The 16,743-nt window shown below is 38.2% G+C and overlaps 1 protein-coding gene across 1 annotated transcript in view; it reads right to left on the bottom strand.

The window, feature by feature from the left end:
* Window positions 1-10,355: 10,355 nt before the first annotated feature.
* LOC139743817 (uncharacterized) overlaps window positions 10,356-16,743 on the bottom strand; it is a 94,344-nt gene continuing 87,956 nt past the window's right edge. The window contains exon 5 of the mRNA XM_071654274.1: window positions 10,356-10,836. Coding sequence (XP_071510375.1) covers window positions 10,651-10,836 — 186 coding nt within the window. The 3' untranslated portion in view covers window positions 10,356-10,650. The remainder of the gene's footprint in view (window positions 10,837-16,743) is intronic.

Here is a 16,743-nt window from a genome sequence, read left to right as displayed (position 1 = left end):
CAATGATGTGGCAATAGAGACCGGTCTTGTAAGTGTGCTAAGTGTGATATTTCATGGATTCATTGATCTAATCACACTGTAAAAAGCTTTAAGGTGAAAACAAACCGTTTAAACTCCTGAAAAAAAAAAAAACTTTTCTCAAAAGACGCTTTGCTAGCAAGAAACGGCTGCACCAATAACCTATCGGTGTACGTGCCTTAAATTGAATTAGAAGGAATGGCGATGTATGGTGCATAAAGAATTAGCCACTTAGAGATTGAGACCACCTTTTTTCTCTTTTACTTATTTTTAAGAGTGCTCTTCTTATTGTTTTCTCACGGGTATCTTACGAGTACCCTTCCCTGCAAGATTTTTAAATCTTCATAAACTTGTCCTGGACTCACCAAATTGAGGTAGACAATGATTCCCTTAAATCCTGTACCAAAATAGATGCACACATATAAAAGAAATCAGAAGAATTTTCATGTTCAGATTAGTAATGCCTGCAACACTGCGTTACGTTCACTAAAGTCTCTCTTTGACACGAGTTAGAGTTATGTGTTTCTTATGTCTGCACATATCCGAAGCAGTGAAAGCAAGATTACTGCATTGAGCCATATCCCAAGAGTACTACGAGCTAGACACGAGCTAGTCATTGGAGAAAAATAATGGTCCATGAGTCACACACCCACGAGTCATACAGCCTATGAACTAGACACTAAAGGCAAATAAGGCCTAGTGTATAGCTCGTGGACCGTATAGCTCGTGGGCCTTGTTCACTTGGTGTCACGCTTCTGGGCTGTATGACTCGTGAGCTGATGTATAACTCTTTGGCCGTATGACTCGTGGGTAGTATGGATCGTGGGTAGTATGACTCGTGGGTTGTATGATCCCAAAGTGGGTGTCTCGCTCGTGACGTGCACCCAAATATACTTGGATAGATTAAAAAATAACATTATCACACGCACTACATGAATGATAAACATAAACACGGACAGAAATCCCATTTCTATACACGTGATATATTTCCCAGAAGAAATATGCGTCTCAGGTCGTGTGTGGCATTGTGTGAGTAGGCTTATAGATAGAAAGATAGTCCCTTTTACAGGAAAGGCAAACGATGAATGTGGAATGTTCTCTTTGGTCGGCGAAGCCATTTCCCGAGATAACACTGCAGCTCATGATGTGAAACTACAAGAATAGTCCTATTATCCGTCTTCGCTCTTTGTATGAACAGATTACACAGGAAAGTCTCGGTCCGCCATCAGTCTTGAAAAATACAGCTTCTTCGACGGCATCAGTTTGCGGAAACCATCTCGTGACACCGTTGAGTGATTTCTCAATAGCATATGGATGACGCAACCTTACACGGCAGCTGGAAATAATAGATAAAGCGCACTTCGAATAGACTGCAAAACAAAAATCCGTATGTTTTACTGTGTTGGCCCTCGCTTTCACTTTGTCTGGGAAATTTATTTCAGCAGAGATAAAGCAGTGACTTTGATTTTTGCTCTTAGACTTTAGAATCTTTGGAGGGGGCTGGGATTACAGAATGATAAGGAAAAAGTTTCAAAAGTTACGATACCAATATGATGAAGAGCACAGTACCTGAAAATAATGTTCCTGTTATGGGGCACAGGGTTTGGAAGGATTTTCATGTGCATCAGTCGAGAGATATGTGATTGACAGAGGAAGAGACGTAGAGGATACAACGAAAATATAGAACATGATGGGCCAATTTATTATGTAGATCAACTACGCGTGGAAATCGACTACCGGGATATAGGGATTTGAACTTCAGAAAGTGTGTTTTGCTGGTTTAAGTAATACAAGTTGCCCATCGTCCGGTGAGGATTTTATATGCAGGTCCACTGGCAAATCTGAACGTCATACTTACCTGTACGTGTGCGTGTATCTCTCTTTCCCTCTCTCTCTCTCTCTCTGTTTGAGCTTCCATTTTGTGCTTGTGTGAACACACACAGACACAGACACACACAGACACACACACACACACACACACACACACATATATATATATATATATATATATATATATATGTATATATATATTATTTTGATTACGTAGGCCAATATATCATTCTTCAACTATTGTCAGTAACCAATAGGCGATAGGTATTTCATTAATGGTGACTATGTTTTTGCTCAAATTCAGATTGGCCTCTGAAGAGATTAAGATACATTCGCGCAATTGCGTATATATATAGGGCTCGAAAATAACTTGTTCCCTGGTGGCCAGGAAGAAAATGTATTGGCCCGGAATAAAAGGAAACAAAACATTCGATTTTGAATCCTAATTCTACTTCATCCAGTATTTTACCATGAATTTATACATTGTATGTGTGTTTGTGCGTGTATTCCTGTGTTCTACATATTATTTGTTTCTCTTTGTCCACCTTTGTATTTTCCCCTCTCGCTCCCTCTTCAGAGAGATCTATTTTACTTCAAAGCTTAAATATTTTAAAGTAGTTTTTTTGTTTCATTTTGATTAATAAGATTTAGTTAATTGCAAAGACATCATAGTTTCCGTTTCATTTCCTCGAATTATGTCATTTACACTCAAAGTAATATACCTGTATATAATGAAAGTAATATATCTATATAATGATTGTATCCGTTAGACTCTCTGTTGCAGGTTTTTTGTTTATCATCTCTGCTTGATTTGATGTACCCCATATTCAAGTAATAATTTTTAGAGTTACATTAGTATTATTTGCATGCATTTCTTTTTAATATGATGTTTTTTTATACTTATATACTTACTTATTCTTTCTATGTCAATGTGTATTTTTGTATGATGTGCATCTGTGCATTTCAACCTTTGGTCGCCGGTCAGATATTTGCTAAAGACCTTTTTCAATATCATTCAGTTATCATTTGATTACTTTAAAAAATAGCAATCTCTACTTCTGTCTCGTCTAAAGCTGTATTTTCAGTAAGTCATTACCAGTTATGTTCCAAAAGTCATCTTGTGTCATGTTTATAAAAACATGAGTGAAAATAATGTCAATTCGATTCAATTTTTCCCCGAATCCCTCGGAGCAATTGAGTGTGCTGCTTTCAAGGTTAAATCCGTCCTACATTTCAATTAAGATGGCTATACTTCCCTTTATCCTTTCTCCCGTCGCTTACATGAATACATAACTGTAGGCCTTTACGATTATGCTGTACAGTTTTTCCCCCGAACGTGTTACATGATTGATCGTCTATTTCTAAGAGTGAGGACAGTGAATATTAATCAGCAACCACCGACGAAAAACAATCATTCCCCATAACGCTCATATAGAAACCCATAGTAGTCCCCCACCCCCCCCCCCCGCACTCCACGTACCATTACTAATGTTGTCATTTTGTTATCAGATTTAACACGTGCCTGTCAGTAGCTGTTGTTGAGGGTGTGAAAACGTCTCATGTCCGTTAATGTCTTGGTATTAACTTGTCCTTTGACATGTTGTCTTGCTCTGAATTATGTATGTCTCTTGTAGATGACAATCATTCTTCTTTGTTCTTTGTTTGTTTGTTTGTTTTCACCCGTGTTCGTACTTTTTCTTGGCTCTATAATCATACTTATTTCCCCGGTGCTGTCGAACCAACTTGAACGCAAATACAACAGCTAATATTAAGGCTTAAAATAGCCGATATAAACTTCTGCAACGTCATCATGAACCTATCTGTATAACTATTTGAAACCTTTGAACAAGTAACTTCCCCCTCAAAATGTATGATAATTTCGCATGACTCACGTTTCTTAGAAACGAGTGGAGAAATATTCGTTCCATATCTCCTTTTTTATGGATCCCGCTTTCAAAACACCTTGAAACATCCCAAAATCTTACAAAGGACCCTAAGCGATGTACACCGGAGGTAAGATTACCCTCTTTCTTCATATTAATCTCTTTGTTTTCGGTATGTATATATGCATTGATGCCACGTTTAGAAGTCATTAAGCTGATTACAAGGAAGAGGCCACCCCCTACCCCATCCCACACACACACACACACACGCACACACACACACACACACACACACACACACACACACACACACACACACACACACACACACACAAGCACATCTTCATTTGCGAGAACGTCTCTCTTTATTTTACCGGGAATTCTGGTAGGATTACTTACAAAGCCCAACTTTTCTGATTACCATGAGATGCCTGCTACAGCTATTTTTGTCCAAAACTCAGTCCTTAATCCCGCTCAGGCATCGTTATCCAGGTCTCCCACGAAACTTCAATCACGTTAACACAATTACTTTCAAGGTTGATTTAATTGTGTAGGCACATTCACAGAAATTTACGCGCACACCAACGCACTTCTGCATTTTCGCACACGCATAACATACATAATGCTCCTTGTATATTAACACTATCAAACATATACAACGCTTAAAAGCCCATTCGCCTACCAGTTGTTCCGTTTAACAGGAATTGAATGAGTGATACAGGCTATAAGGAAGGAAGGACGAGAGTGTGTAGAAGAAAGCGTGAATGTGTTGAAGAAAAAAGATATCAGCAACTTGAACAGACGGCATACGTATCAGGATCTCAGACGGACAATGTATGCGCTGAATAAAAGAAGGATGTACAGTATCATAAAAAGGGACGTGGGTGGATTCATCTGGATTTGAAAGTGCCTCAACTTGCAAATTGTTCATTCTCCGATGAACACTTAGATGCGGAGATTCAGGTCATTTCAGTCTCTCATGAAACCAATGAAACGGATTGGAACGCCCCGAGTAAAAATTGCAATGACTTTATTGATTCATTTGAACAGCAAATTCTACTTTTCTTCTTACAGAACCAAATTATACATTAAGGACATGAGTAATTCTTGCTACCGGCAATGTCAGACAAACGTGGTTGTATCACTTGTTATCAGGAGAACTACAAGCATCATTTTCATTTTCATATCATCAGTACAAACTGTCGAAAGTGTTGTTTTTAATAATAATTTAACCGATAACCGAAAACAACCTCTATATGAGCATCCCTCATACATGACTAAAAGCTATCAGAAAATGGTTTTCTCATGTGAAAGAGCACATTTCGTACGGTTTTTTTTTCTTCCTAGTTTCATTTAAAACTGATTATGTACATCTGTCTTTAAGTAGAGATAAGCTAGGTATGTCGTTTACTCGGTTTTCGAGAAAGGCTTGTATTTGGTTCGCTTTCGATGTGCGGAATCATTTTGTACAATGTATTTACATGACTAGAATAATTAATGTCTTCCATTTGCAACAAAAAACAACATCTCAGTACGGCTGGCACTGAAACATGAACTTTGGTGAAGAAACTAGTTGAATTCGTCGTTCACAAAAAGACAATCGGGAAAGAAGCAGACCATGACACCGTCAAAAGTGAAATGATTATACAATTTACCGATAATGAGAATAATAACATCAATCATAATGGTGATCATAATTATTGTTATTACTATCATCATAATATGAATGACACTATCCTCATATTGGGGACACTTTATTCATCTTTCACATAATGGCTGTTGGCTAGACGTGACTCTAATAAAAAGGTATCTAATCGTGTCTGCTGAATATGTAACATATGAATTGCTAACCCCTCTTGCCAGGACATCATGTAACAATCCCCCCCCCCCCCCCAATAGACATGGTATTGTTCATTCATGTATAGGCACTCCGTTCTTTAAGAGTTCTAGTCTGTGCAAGTTTGAGCACGCCTCATGATTCCATTTTCTGCCACCAACTCGACCACGAAACGCTTGCTGAAAACCAAGCAAGCACATATTAACGGGTACTTAAATAACACGGAACGATTAGCAGTGACTAGGCATTTGTTAGGTGCACACGTTATCTGAGAGCCGTCTTTACAGAGTTTGATATGCCTTCTATAGAACTATCGCCAACCAATAATACCAATTTGACACACATCAACCCTAATTATGATAATAATATAAACTATCAAAGAATAAACTGCACACATCAGAGGATACAGATATCAGCAATTGACCGTTCCATTGTCATTTGAACTTGCTGTGTGAACTCTAAATTTGAGATACACAAGTCGCTGCAAGTAGACAGCTTTTCAATAACATCTGCTACCACGTTCGACAGTGTAGGCCGACACTCATGTCTTGTCCACAAGCCTTTCATGAGGGACTACAAGTTTCCTAGTTTCGGACGCTTCTGTATAATTAGTGTCAAACCAAAGTTTTCACATTCAAAATTTACTCTTGACTTTTTTGACGAGTCTTCGTATCAAATATGATGTTAATGCTGTTAATGTTACAGTGGGATCATATCACTCAAGTTAGTGCGTAGTTATCCGTGGAATGTATTCAACCAGTTTGCATAATGTATATCAGAGTCAGATTTATGTTATTCGGGTATGACTAGGTATTATAGTACCCGCAAATTCAACACAGTATATTCCGAGGGATTTCTCTTTCCCCCCCCCCCCCCCAGAATATGACGTATAGGTGTATTATCAGCTATTCGAGCAGCTTGCCCTTTCGATCGATATCTTGCCTAGACAATTTGATGATTTTTTTTTTCGGGGATTAGAATCATTAAATTTCGCAAACTTACAACGGCAAAAAAAAAAGAGAAATCTTTATTTTTGTTTTCAAAATGTTCGTTTCCATTTCCAAGGATGAATTTTTGTGCGTTTTGTAGCATTATTCGTCTTTTACTGACAGATATGTGAGACTGACACAACTGACAACGACATGTCTAATGGTTTCCAAGGGGAAGGTAACCAAACATACTTCTTGTATTCTTGTATTCGATTTCAGCAACACTTTGCAACCAATACCACTCGCTTAAAACGGTTTCATACTTAGTGGGCCTTAAGTATAAGGGAAGGTGCTAAGTTCGTCCTAGCTCGTTTGAATGAGAGAGAATGTCACGACATATTCATGTAAAAAGACAAACACATCATATCCAGGACAACTCTGTTTTAAAACTTAGTTAAAAATGTAACGCCTGTTTATCGCTAATAATGAATCAGACAAGAACATGTGGCTTATATTACATGTCAAATTTCCTATGAAATAGCCTCAAAGATATAACTCACGAAATGAGATAATTCTCGATGTCATGGTAAATACCCAGCGGCGGAATGTATGACATTCTTTTCAAAATACCAAATGCTAATTTACCCCCTGTGGGGTATTTTGCTTTCTAGCTAAATACAGATTGGTTGAGCTTCTTTTCTTTCTTTCTTTTTTTTTTTTTTTTTGGGGGGGGCTTATACGGATATATATATATATATATATATATATATATATATATATATATACTTACTATTTTAACTTCTTTTGTGATTTGCCACGATTACTTAGAAATAACGTTTAAAAGCTTTTTTGATAATCTACCAAAGAAGGGAAATTTGTTTTATTCGGTCACATCCCTCGCCTCTTCTGACGAGTGCTTGAGGGTATATACGGGATGCATTGGAAATTTTCTTGGGTACCCGATCTCGTATGTGTGAGTGTGTGTGTGTGCTCGAATGAGCTTCCTTTGTGTGCATGTGTGTATATGACGACCATGTACATGCTCGTTAATATGTGGAGAGACGATGATATTAACGGGAGTAAACCCATTAGTGTATAAAGTCTGTCGTGCAGAAACTTTCTTTAGCACGACCATGGCCAGTAGGAAAACACTGCCCAAGGTTATCATGACGAAATAAAGATAATCATCGTAATTGATGCGGCTGTGAGAGGATACGTAAAAACAAAGGGCAAAGACTTATAGTAAAGCACAAAAACGCTACCCGGGAAAGTTAATCTTGAAATCATTTTCATCAACGTCAATCATATAGAAATGGATGGAAATTCACCGCATGTTGTCTAGCCATTAAAAGCGATTAAATAACAGCGAGCTGGTCTTGTAGGGCAAGGTTTGATAGTGTTCACAGTTTTAAAATTTGAGTTAGCATGGTCCCACATGCTGCCAGAACAGCTTATATTGTGTAAGTGTTAAGCTGTAAAAACACTAGGGTTAAAAATGATTATACGCCAAATGCTTCAAAACTTGAAAACTTTTGAGTTACTGGATTCACTTGTATACTCCATAGATCCTAGGCGGTGGCGTTAGGATAAAGCATCCAGTATATGACTCATTAGCCCTCGTAACAATGTCCATAAAGTATGGTATGTCATGATAGTTACGATGTGAACATCAATTTTTTAGTTTGCAGAAGAGAGTTTTCATGGATTTGAGCCTCAGCCGGCAGCTCAAGTCAGCAAAGTTCGACAATTTCTGAAAGTGAGCCACAACAATGTTATAAAGAGTATCATGAAAGCATGCAGAAAACCTTAGTCCTCATTATCAGGTTTGGAAGGGCACAGTTGCTATTGAAAGTCGAGTAACCCTGATATTAGGCCATATTTTTCAAATATCATACAGAGAGACGCGTGATATATACAAGTAAGGATGATTAACCGCTTATCATGTAACGAAACACGTAATAAGATAGTGGATCTTTCTTTTGCTTCATGTAGTTATCGTGATTGTCACAGTCTTAAACAATCAACAGCATGGTCAGCATGGTCAGAGTAAAACAAAGCCTTAGAACTCAAATCATTTCGCAGCTTCATACGCATTAAAGAACAGCATGCTCTTTTATCACCGTCCACTTTACAGAGCTATTTATTTAAAATTGCTGTTGCAGGTTTAACTTCCTGGTATCATATCGACAAAATTCCACTCCCTGAAGGAGCAAAGGGCTATGGTAAATATTGGTTCATTTACGCTTGACAAAACGATGGCAAACTATAGTTGCACAGGTCCTGTTAGTTTTGTACACATTCTAAAATCTATACTCATTGAGTATGTTTGAATTATGACTTCCGTAATCGTAATGACGCCTTTTGATCCCAAGAGCTTTGTGAAAATGTCAACGGCCAATCATAATATGTCATAACACTGGCAAGTCATTCGAAAGAAATAATGGAGTGAGTATAAACCTAGCCGTCTGATTAGATTTCATTCTAGCGCCTATTATCAGTCATTCGTAATTACGAGGGATCTCTTTTTTTGTCATGAGGCCTGGGAAAATACAATCAGCCTCTCAAACACATTCATCATTTCAATTTCCCTCTGATTTGACTTTAGAACTACCATATTATTTTGTCAAACTACCTAATCAATCATAAATCTTGGTAAAATCATTAACGTTAAAATGTTGATTTTATTATTCAGTGCTTGCCACTACCTTAAAGTATTAAGACATCGTGTTACCATTTAAAGAGAAGTGCGCCAATGAGAAAATGCTTTTGTAACTCTTTTAGGGAACCAACAAGAATGTAAACTTGTGCGATATTTACAAATAGTGTCTTGTGGCATTAAATCTCGAAAAAAAATATCTTTCGATTGCTGCTGATAAGACGTGACAAGAAGAATATCCTTATACACATACTATATTATGTCTTCACGATTTCTTACCACTAAATCATCTCTTGTGGGAATGTGTAGTTTTAAAGACGAGTTAGGGATTCTTTTTTTTTTTTTACATGAACACTTTTTTGGTGCAAACAGCGTCATAAGATGGTGATTATTATTCATGTATGGTAGCTATAGGCCATATAGTGGCTATAGGCTATAATACGTCATTCGAAATAATCGAAAGTACAAAGTAGTGTTGCACATGGCCTACTTCTCTATAGGGCAGATCTGCTCTGTTTGAACGCACAAACAAGAACAACAACAAACAACAAAACCTGGGAATGATCTGAAGGCATGGTCACACGTATCTAATTTGACATAAGGATTGCACGTGCAATTGTGATTGTCTTAATATATTGACTAACGCTTTTAATTTGCATAATAATATTTTAATTTTCAGAGTGCACAATGGTAATCATTGATCACGAAAAGTCAGTGAATCAAAGGAAACTATAGGGACACTCCACTTATGATTTTTGATGAGAAACATAACTCACGTGTGATGACCTAATTCTAATTTGTGTAATTGTCGAGCTGTTCAGAAAGCAAACGAGGTACTCTAGTCTTGCTAATTCAGTACTGCAGTTAACATTGCCTTTTGAGGGCCAGTTATGTTACTGGTTTGAACGTTGATCTCCTTTCCACATAGTAAAGTGATTAAGACACAATGGAAAGCGTGTGATATATAGAAAGGATGGAATAATCCTACGCCTTTCTGATCTAGTCGTGCCTCCTATGCAGAAAGAATAATTTGTTTCAACTCTAAATGCGTTTCGTACAAGAAACAAAATAACTATGTCCAACAATAACTAAAAACAAACAAGAAAAATATATATATCGACTAAGTCAAAAAAAAAATGAAATCAATCTGTTCGGAAATGCGATTTTCATTTTGAACGCAAAAAACAAATTCCATCACACATAGCAAGGTTTCTTCAAATCGAATAGTTGATGTTGCAAAAATAGTTCAAAATTTTGTCCTCTAGCCTTAGTATGTCACATCAGTAATATACATCCATTCATGACGTAATGAAAATAATTCTCCCTAACGAACACATCGAAAACTGCGGTGAGACGCACCCCCACTAGTTTGATATCATTCCGTCAGAAAGTTCGATATTACACGTATGTTGCACCCCGTTTTTTCTTTAATGCGATAATACCCAAGTATTTTCCTTCTTCTTTTTTTTTTGCAGTATATATTTTGGTCGATTGAGATCAGAGACGGGCGAACAAGCGCTGAAATGAATCTTGTGGGACTACGGATTGCGAATCCAGCATGGAGTCTGCCGTGTTTTCCTCCCGTATCCACTCCGGGATGTCATCCTCTACATTTCGAGCCGCTTCGCGAAGTCGGTCCAGGAGCGAATTAAATTTGGCTTCCTTTGTGTTCCGCCACTGTTTCTGCATGAAGGGAAGAGAGGAAGAAAAAAAAAAGGAAAGAAAGAGTTCATGAGATTAATAGGCTAATCAATAATTATGTGAATGCAACTGAATGCTTTAAAAGGTGATACTCCTCTGCTTTTGATACTGCAGATCATTACATCATATCACATCACCTTCAATAAGCTATGGATTGTTGCCACTACGTTTACTTGGTTTCAGTCTCATTTTTTTTTTAATTCATGTTCCATATTCCAGTTTTTATATTCCATTTGATTTCAGAAAAGGAAGTGTTTTACACAACATTCAATATGAAACAAAATTGCATAAATGTATAAGGACATATAAGTAACGTGTAATATAAGGAACCTACTAAAAAGCAAAGCTTGTTGGATGTAGGTTCCAAAGATATAATATTGGCTAGTACAATATGTCAATATTTTAGCTACCAGAAGGCCCTCAAAAGTGTATTAATCAACGATATTACATCTGTGCCTTGTATTCTACGAGAAAAGGTTTCTCAGGCTCAGTCATGGGACCACCGTGCGTCCTAATGCTACGTTTACGCCATGTTCCCGGCTGCCAAGGCGGCCTCGCTTGTCCGAAATGAACTAGTGCGCCGTGGGTATATAGAGCCTACATTGTAGGTGGGATAGGCTTCTTAGTTCCCCCCTCCGTATTCTAGACCTGTTCGTTTCAATCCTTGCTCTATAGTGAATAAAGTAGTTACCAGCCGGTCAGACTGCAGACTACACAGTATTTCCTGTGGCGTCACACTGCAAACCGGTCCCAAGTTTTGTTGCTGCTCGTAACGTGCTCTCATGTTTTGGTTTTTTGTTTTTGTTTATTGTTGTTGTTTGCGCTTACCCCGTTTTGTTACGTCCTACGACGTTTTTCATCAGCACCGTGACTGCCGTGGCATTTTTTTTTCTGGCAGTTTAAAAATCTGACACATCCACGGCAATCACGACTTTTACGATTGCCTATCCCATCTCCTACCCCCCCCCCCCCCCCCCCGCGTTGTCTCACGTCCATCCAGGTTCGTCCACGGTGGCCTGAAACATGGTGTAAACGCAGCATTAAGCTTATACGGCTCCATTAGAGGATGTAACAGAGACGTGTGCCATAAAAGTAAAATTGCATGTACTAATCATGCTCAGATTTTTGTTTCTCTGAAAAGAATACAGCCACCAAACAAACAATACTGCTGTAATGATTGTTCAGACGAATCATGCTCACGTGAAATTATAAGATTGGTCATTGCAAACAGCCTAAAATTGAATCTTGATAAAGCTTAAGTTTTCCATGTGATGAACCTCGTGAAAAATCTTCAAAATCTCTGTCCATTAATGTCCCGCTGATATTCCTGCTCTGTCAATTCATAAGGCACGTGATCGTCAAAGATAATCTTAGTACAACACACAAATAAAAACGTGTGTAAATCCACAGCCCTTGGTCTATACAGGATTGGAAAACTTAGAAACTTTCTGGATAGAACAACTACAGAGAATCCGATGCATGCGTTTACTTTTAGTCGCATAGATAACGGTTTGTTCATTGGGGTTCTGGAATCTCAGCTCAGACGGGACTCCCACGGATACAAAATTCAGCCGCAAGACTTGCAACACGCAAAAGGAAATCTGGGGCCTGCTTCATAAAGATTGCTCGTAAGATTGATCCGACGATTGATGCGATTTAAAAAAAAGTTAAGCTCGAGCTGTTATTGAATCTGTGATTTTGATCAAGCGTTTGAAAGTATCTTTATGAAACAGACTTAAGATCAGCATTGATCTTACGCCCGATTCGCCGAGTTGCGCTCAATTAATCACATAAATTGAACACACTCTTATATCCATTTAGTATGAACTGGTTGCCTACTGTAGACTGGACAATAAATGTAATAGTATTCTCTAACATGATGTAATTGCCATATATCTGTATTTATGTTTAACACAATACCTAGTATAGGCTACTAGAAATTTACATTTCTGCAGGAAACTTGCTTGAAAACTTGCGTCAGAAGCTTTAAATCAAACGCAAACTTTTCTGAAAATGACAACTTTGATTGGTCTTGGAGTCAAGTAATGTTTAATATCTGGGGTCGTCTTTATTTCATGTTTACGATATATTTGCAAGTTCAAAGCAATTGGGCGCGACGTTCTAAGCATGATAATGATAATAATAATGATAATAATGATAAGGTCTCATTTATCCACGGTAGCCTCTTCAGTGTTGCCACTGCTCTACCAGAGGGCCCTGCCATTATTATTACCCCAGCATTGCCACGTACCCATTTATACAACTGGGTCGAGAGGGACATGGTGGGTAAAAATATCTTGTCCAAGGACGTAAACACTGGGAGGGACTCGAACTCGGGTCCTCCGATTGGGAGTCGGGAGTCTTGTCCACTATGCCACAGCGCCCCCACTAAGATAAGACGCTATGTACGAGCTGCACAAGGCATATCATAATTTTTACATACCCCATTTTTATATTCCGATAAAGGCATGTTGCAATAATATTGGTGCCAGAGGCTGAACTTTGTTGTATTGTCGGCCCAATGTTTTTGATGGGTTTAACCTACTTTGATGCTGCTCAATAATGCAACTTTTGCATCCTTCAGGGTTTAGAGCTATTCAAGATGGCCGCAAAGTGACAGCTGAAATCGGAAAGTCCTATATATTTTCTGATGAATTGGGGGAAATTCTGCTCTAAAGTGATTTTTGGATTGAAGCAAGTGTGAAACGAATAATATCATATTTCTATTCACATTTCGGTAGGGCAAATTTGTCAAATCAGTCAAAGTTGTATCCAAAATAACCGCTGGCAATCTACATATTAGACATCTTAATATGTCTCATAGGACGTTTTCATGCGTACTGAAAAGGTTGTTATTAACATCTTCTTTAAGAGATGAAAGTATTACACTTGGGAGCATGTACTATGATTAGTAAATTCATCACGCCAAAAAGACATGAAAATCCCTTTCAAAATGGTCGCCAAGATGTTTCTGAAGATATTACTAAGTCACCTTCGGCTATAAAGTAAACGTGTTCATTGTTTGGAGCAGATTCCCCTTTCAGGTGCGACTGTATAATGAGTGATGAGTTGGTGTGGTTTTTTTTTTTTTATTGTTGTTTCAAATTTCTACTAAACTGTAATGATGTATAGCATTAAGAAGTTCTAGTGAAAAGACAGTAATCACTCAATACAATAATGGTTGCATTGAGCTCACGAGGCACGCCAAACAAAATCTTTGCATTGAAGAACATAAATATTTATCCCTTTAGACTAACCAAAGTCTCATTCTTTAAAAAAAAAAACAACAACAAGACTGAGTCTCTGTTTCCCAATATAAGTATTGGATTAGTGACTGTCACGTTGATTCCGACTGTTTAAATGATGCAGATCGTTGACTTTTACGGTGTTCCAAGAAGTATGTATATACCATATACCTAAGAGCGTATCTATCGCAAAGTTTACGTATTTTTTATATACGACCCGGTCATTTTGGGGGGAGAGAAGGGGGAGGGAGGTTGAGTGGAGTAGAGAGGAGGGGAGGGGAGGGGAGGGGAGGGAAGGGGAGGGGAGGAGCGGGATTATTTAAAGCGAAGAACTGCAATGGACAATGTGCCTTTAAACAACAACAACAACAACAACAAGAACGACAAACACCAGCTTATGCCTGTTGGTCCATGGGCAGGCAACAAACGGCGAAAGTTCACTCGAGCAGTCGAAACTCTCTTTATCAAATAAAAAAAATATATAATATCTCGGGTTGCTGCCCTTGGTTTTCCTGATGCACACCTTCATGTTTGATGCATGAAGCCCACTTCGAGCGTGTCATCATCGAGGAAGTATAGCGCATTGGAATTACAAAGCGTTTCCATTCCATGATTACATTCGCCTTGAAAGACTAGACGGGGTAAGAGTCGGCGGCAATTCATTTCATTGCTTTAATGAATACGCTGAAATCGAGTTCCATCAAGTCACTGCAATTTCTTATTTGTCCTCTGTTTTACATTGCATTCTCAGAAGTCATAACATTCAACTTTTTCTGTGCTTGATATACCTGCTTCTTTTAGGTCTAGAAAGAAATAATCCTCATTAAATTGTTGGAAACATAGCCCGTATTGGGGTACAACTTGGGTGCTATAAACGGGTTAACGTTAAAAACAGTAATTTGTTTTTCGGGCTAAATTTTTCTCTTAAAGGCAAGGATTAGAACTTTTTTTTTCTTTTAAAGACAAGGATTAACAAAGTTTCCTGTAATGAAACAGAATGGAACTGAGGTGAATTGCCACACATGCTTACAGTGCAACTTTTTTTGTGTGTGTGATATGAAACCATGAAAAAGATTGAATCAGAGTGCTCTGAAGAATTTCAAAAAGAGACGTACTCTGCGTGTTCGGTATTAGTAGCGTACGTAATTTTCCATATAGACAGCTGTGGAATAAAAAAACTTTTTAGAGACGATTTACTGGCATGATGATGTGTTCGTGGATTATGTTGATAGTGACACCGCAAGTTTCAAAACTACTGTATGCTTGAGTGTGTATGGTCATCCATTTGAACATGCATGATTTACAGCTCAAGCAGCAAAACAGGATAATTTCCTCTTTTTTTTTCTTCTTCTTCAATTGAGACACCACAATGAAAGGCAGCGTCTTTTAAATATTCCATCCACTTTATAACCTGATCAGATGGTACAGAAAATGTACAGAGTCATCAATCCCTTGGGATTGATGACGTCAGGATCACTCTTCATGAATCCTTAAAATCGTTTAGGGTACCAGTCATCTCAGTTAGAACCAGTGGAGTCATCCCACAAGACCGACACCCACGAGTCATACATCCCACGAGTTCGACACTAGGCAAATAAAGCCCATGAAACCGACACTAGGTAAAAACAGCCCAGTCACGAGTTCGACAGATACAACACGAGGTTCAATGTATCGGTCTCGTTGGCCTTGTTTGCCTATATAGTGTCATGGGCTCATGGGCTGTATGACTCGTGGGCTGTATAACTCGTAGGCTGTATGACTCGTGGGTGTCGGTCCCGTGACGTGCACCCGAACCAACACGGTATAGTTAATAGTTATATTATAGTAACAACGATAATTTTGATAGTGCTTATATAGCACACAACGGACAGTAAATGTGTCCCAATGCGCCCAAGAAACGAAAATATTATACAAGAACATACAAATTTAGTTACAATGATACGGAGTCTGATGTTTGTTTACACTGTAAAAAGTGCGTTTTCGAGGCAGACTTGAATTTATTGATATCGGTAATTTTATAGTTTCTGGGGTAGATCTGAAGGGCAACGTGTCATGTCCAGCTTTCGAACCTCGCGTCACCCTATCTAGTGGGAGTCAACAAACCACGTGACCAAAGCTGATAGATATCATGATGACGATGCAGTCAACAGTGATGGTCATACCGGCAATTAAGTGTAGCAATGAACTGACTACCATGAAAATCTGCTTGTTCAGCTCAGCTCAAACTATGTGCCGATCACACCAAGGCGGTTCACGAGGTGGCGTTCCAACTGCCTAAATTTTTCAAACAGTTGTCGGTTTTCTCGGGATCCCGAAAGAATTCCACAGGGATGTCGAAATCTTACTGAGCAATCTGAAGATTGATTTTGAACAGTAATAATGTCGGGGTGTATTTTGCTCATTTTCTTCATAAAATGAAATGAAGTTTTACCTAATGATGAAATATATAAAACAAAAGTCACTCCTGTCCAGAAATTTGTGCAAAAGCTTAAAAAAAAAATAGAGCTTTATGTTGTAAAAGTGTTTGAAACTGTGATAGATGTCCTCCTTGAAAGCCGATTTATCACTTTTCCGATTATTTCCGACAAATAAAATAAGTACAAAAAACAAACAAGTATAAATCTTTGTAAGCTAATTTGCGCCT

This window comes from Diadema antillarum, unplaced genomic scaffold (genome assembly GCF_040938485.1).
Source record: "Diadema antillarum isolate AM-2024a unplaced genomic scaffold, OU_Dant_1.0 seq00001108_RagTag, whole genome shotgun sequence".
In the NCBI taxonomy this organism is placed as follows: Eukaryota; Metazoa; Echinodermata; class Echinoidea; order Diadematoida; family Diadematidae; genus Diadema; species Diadema antillarum.
This window is presented reverse-complemented; position numbering and strand designations above follow the sequence as displayed.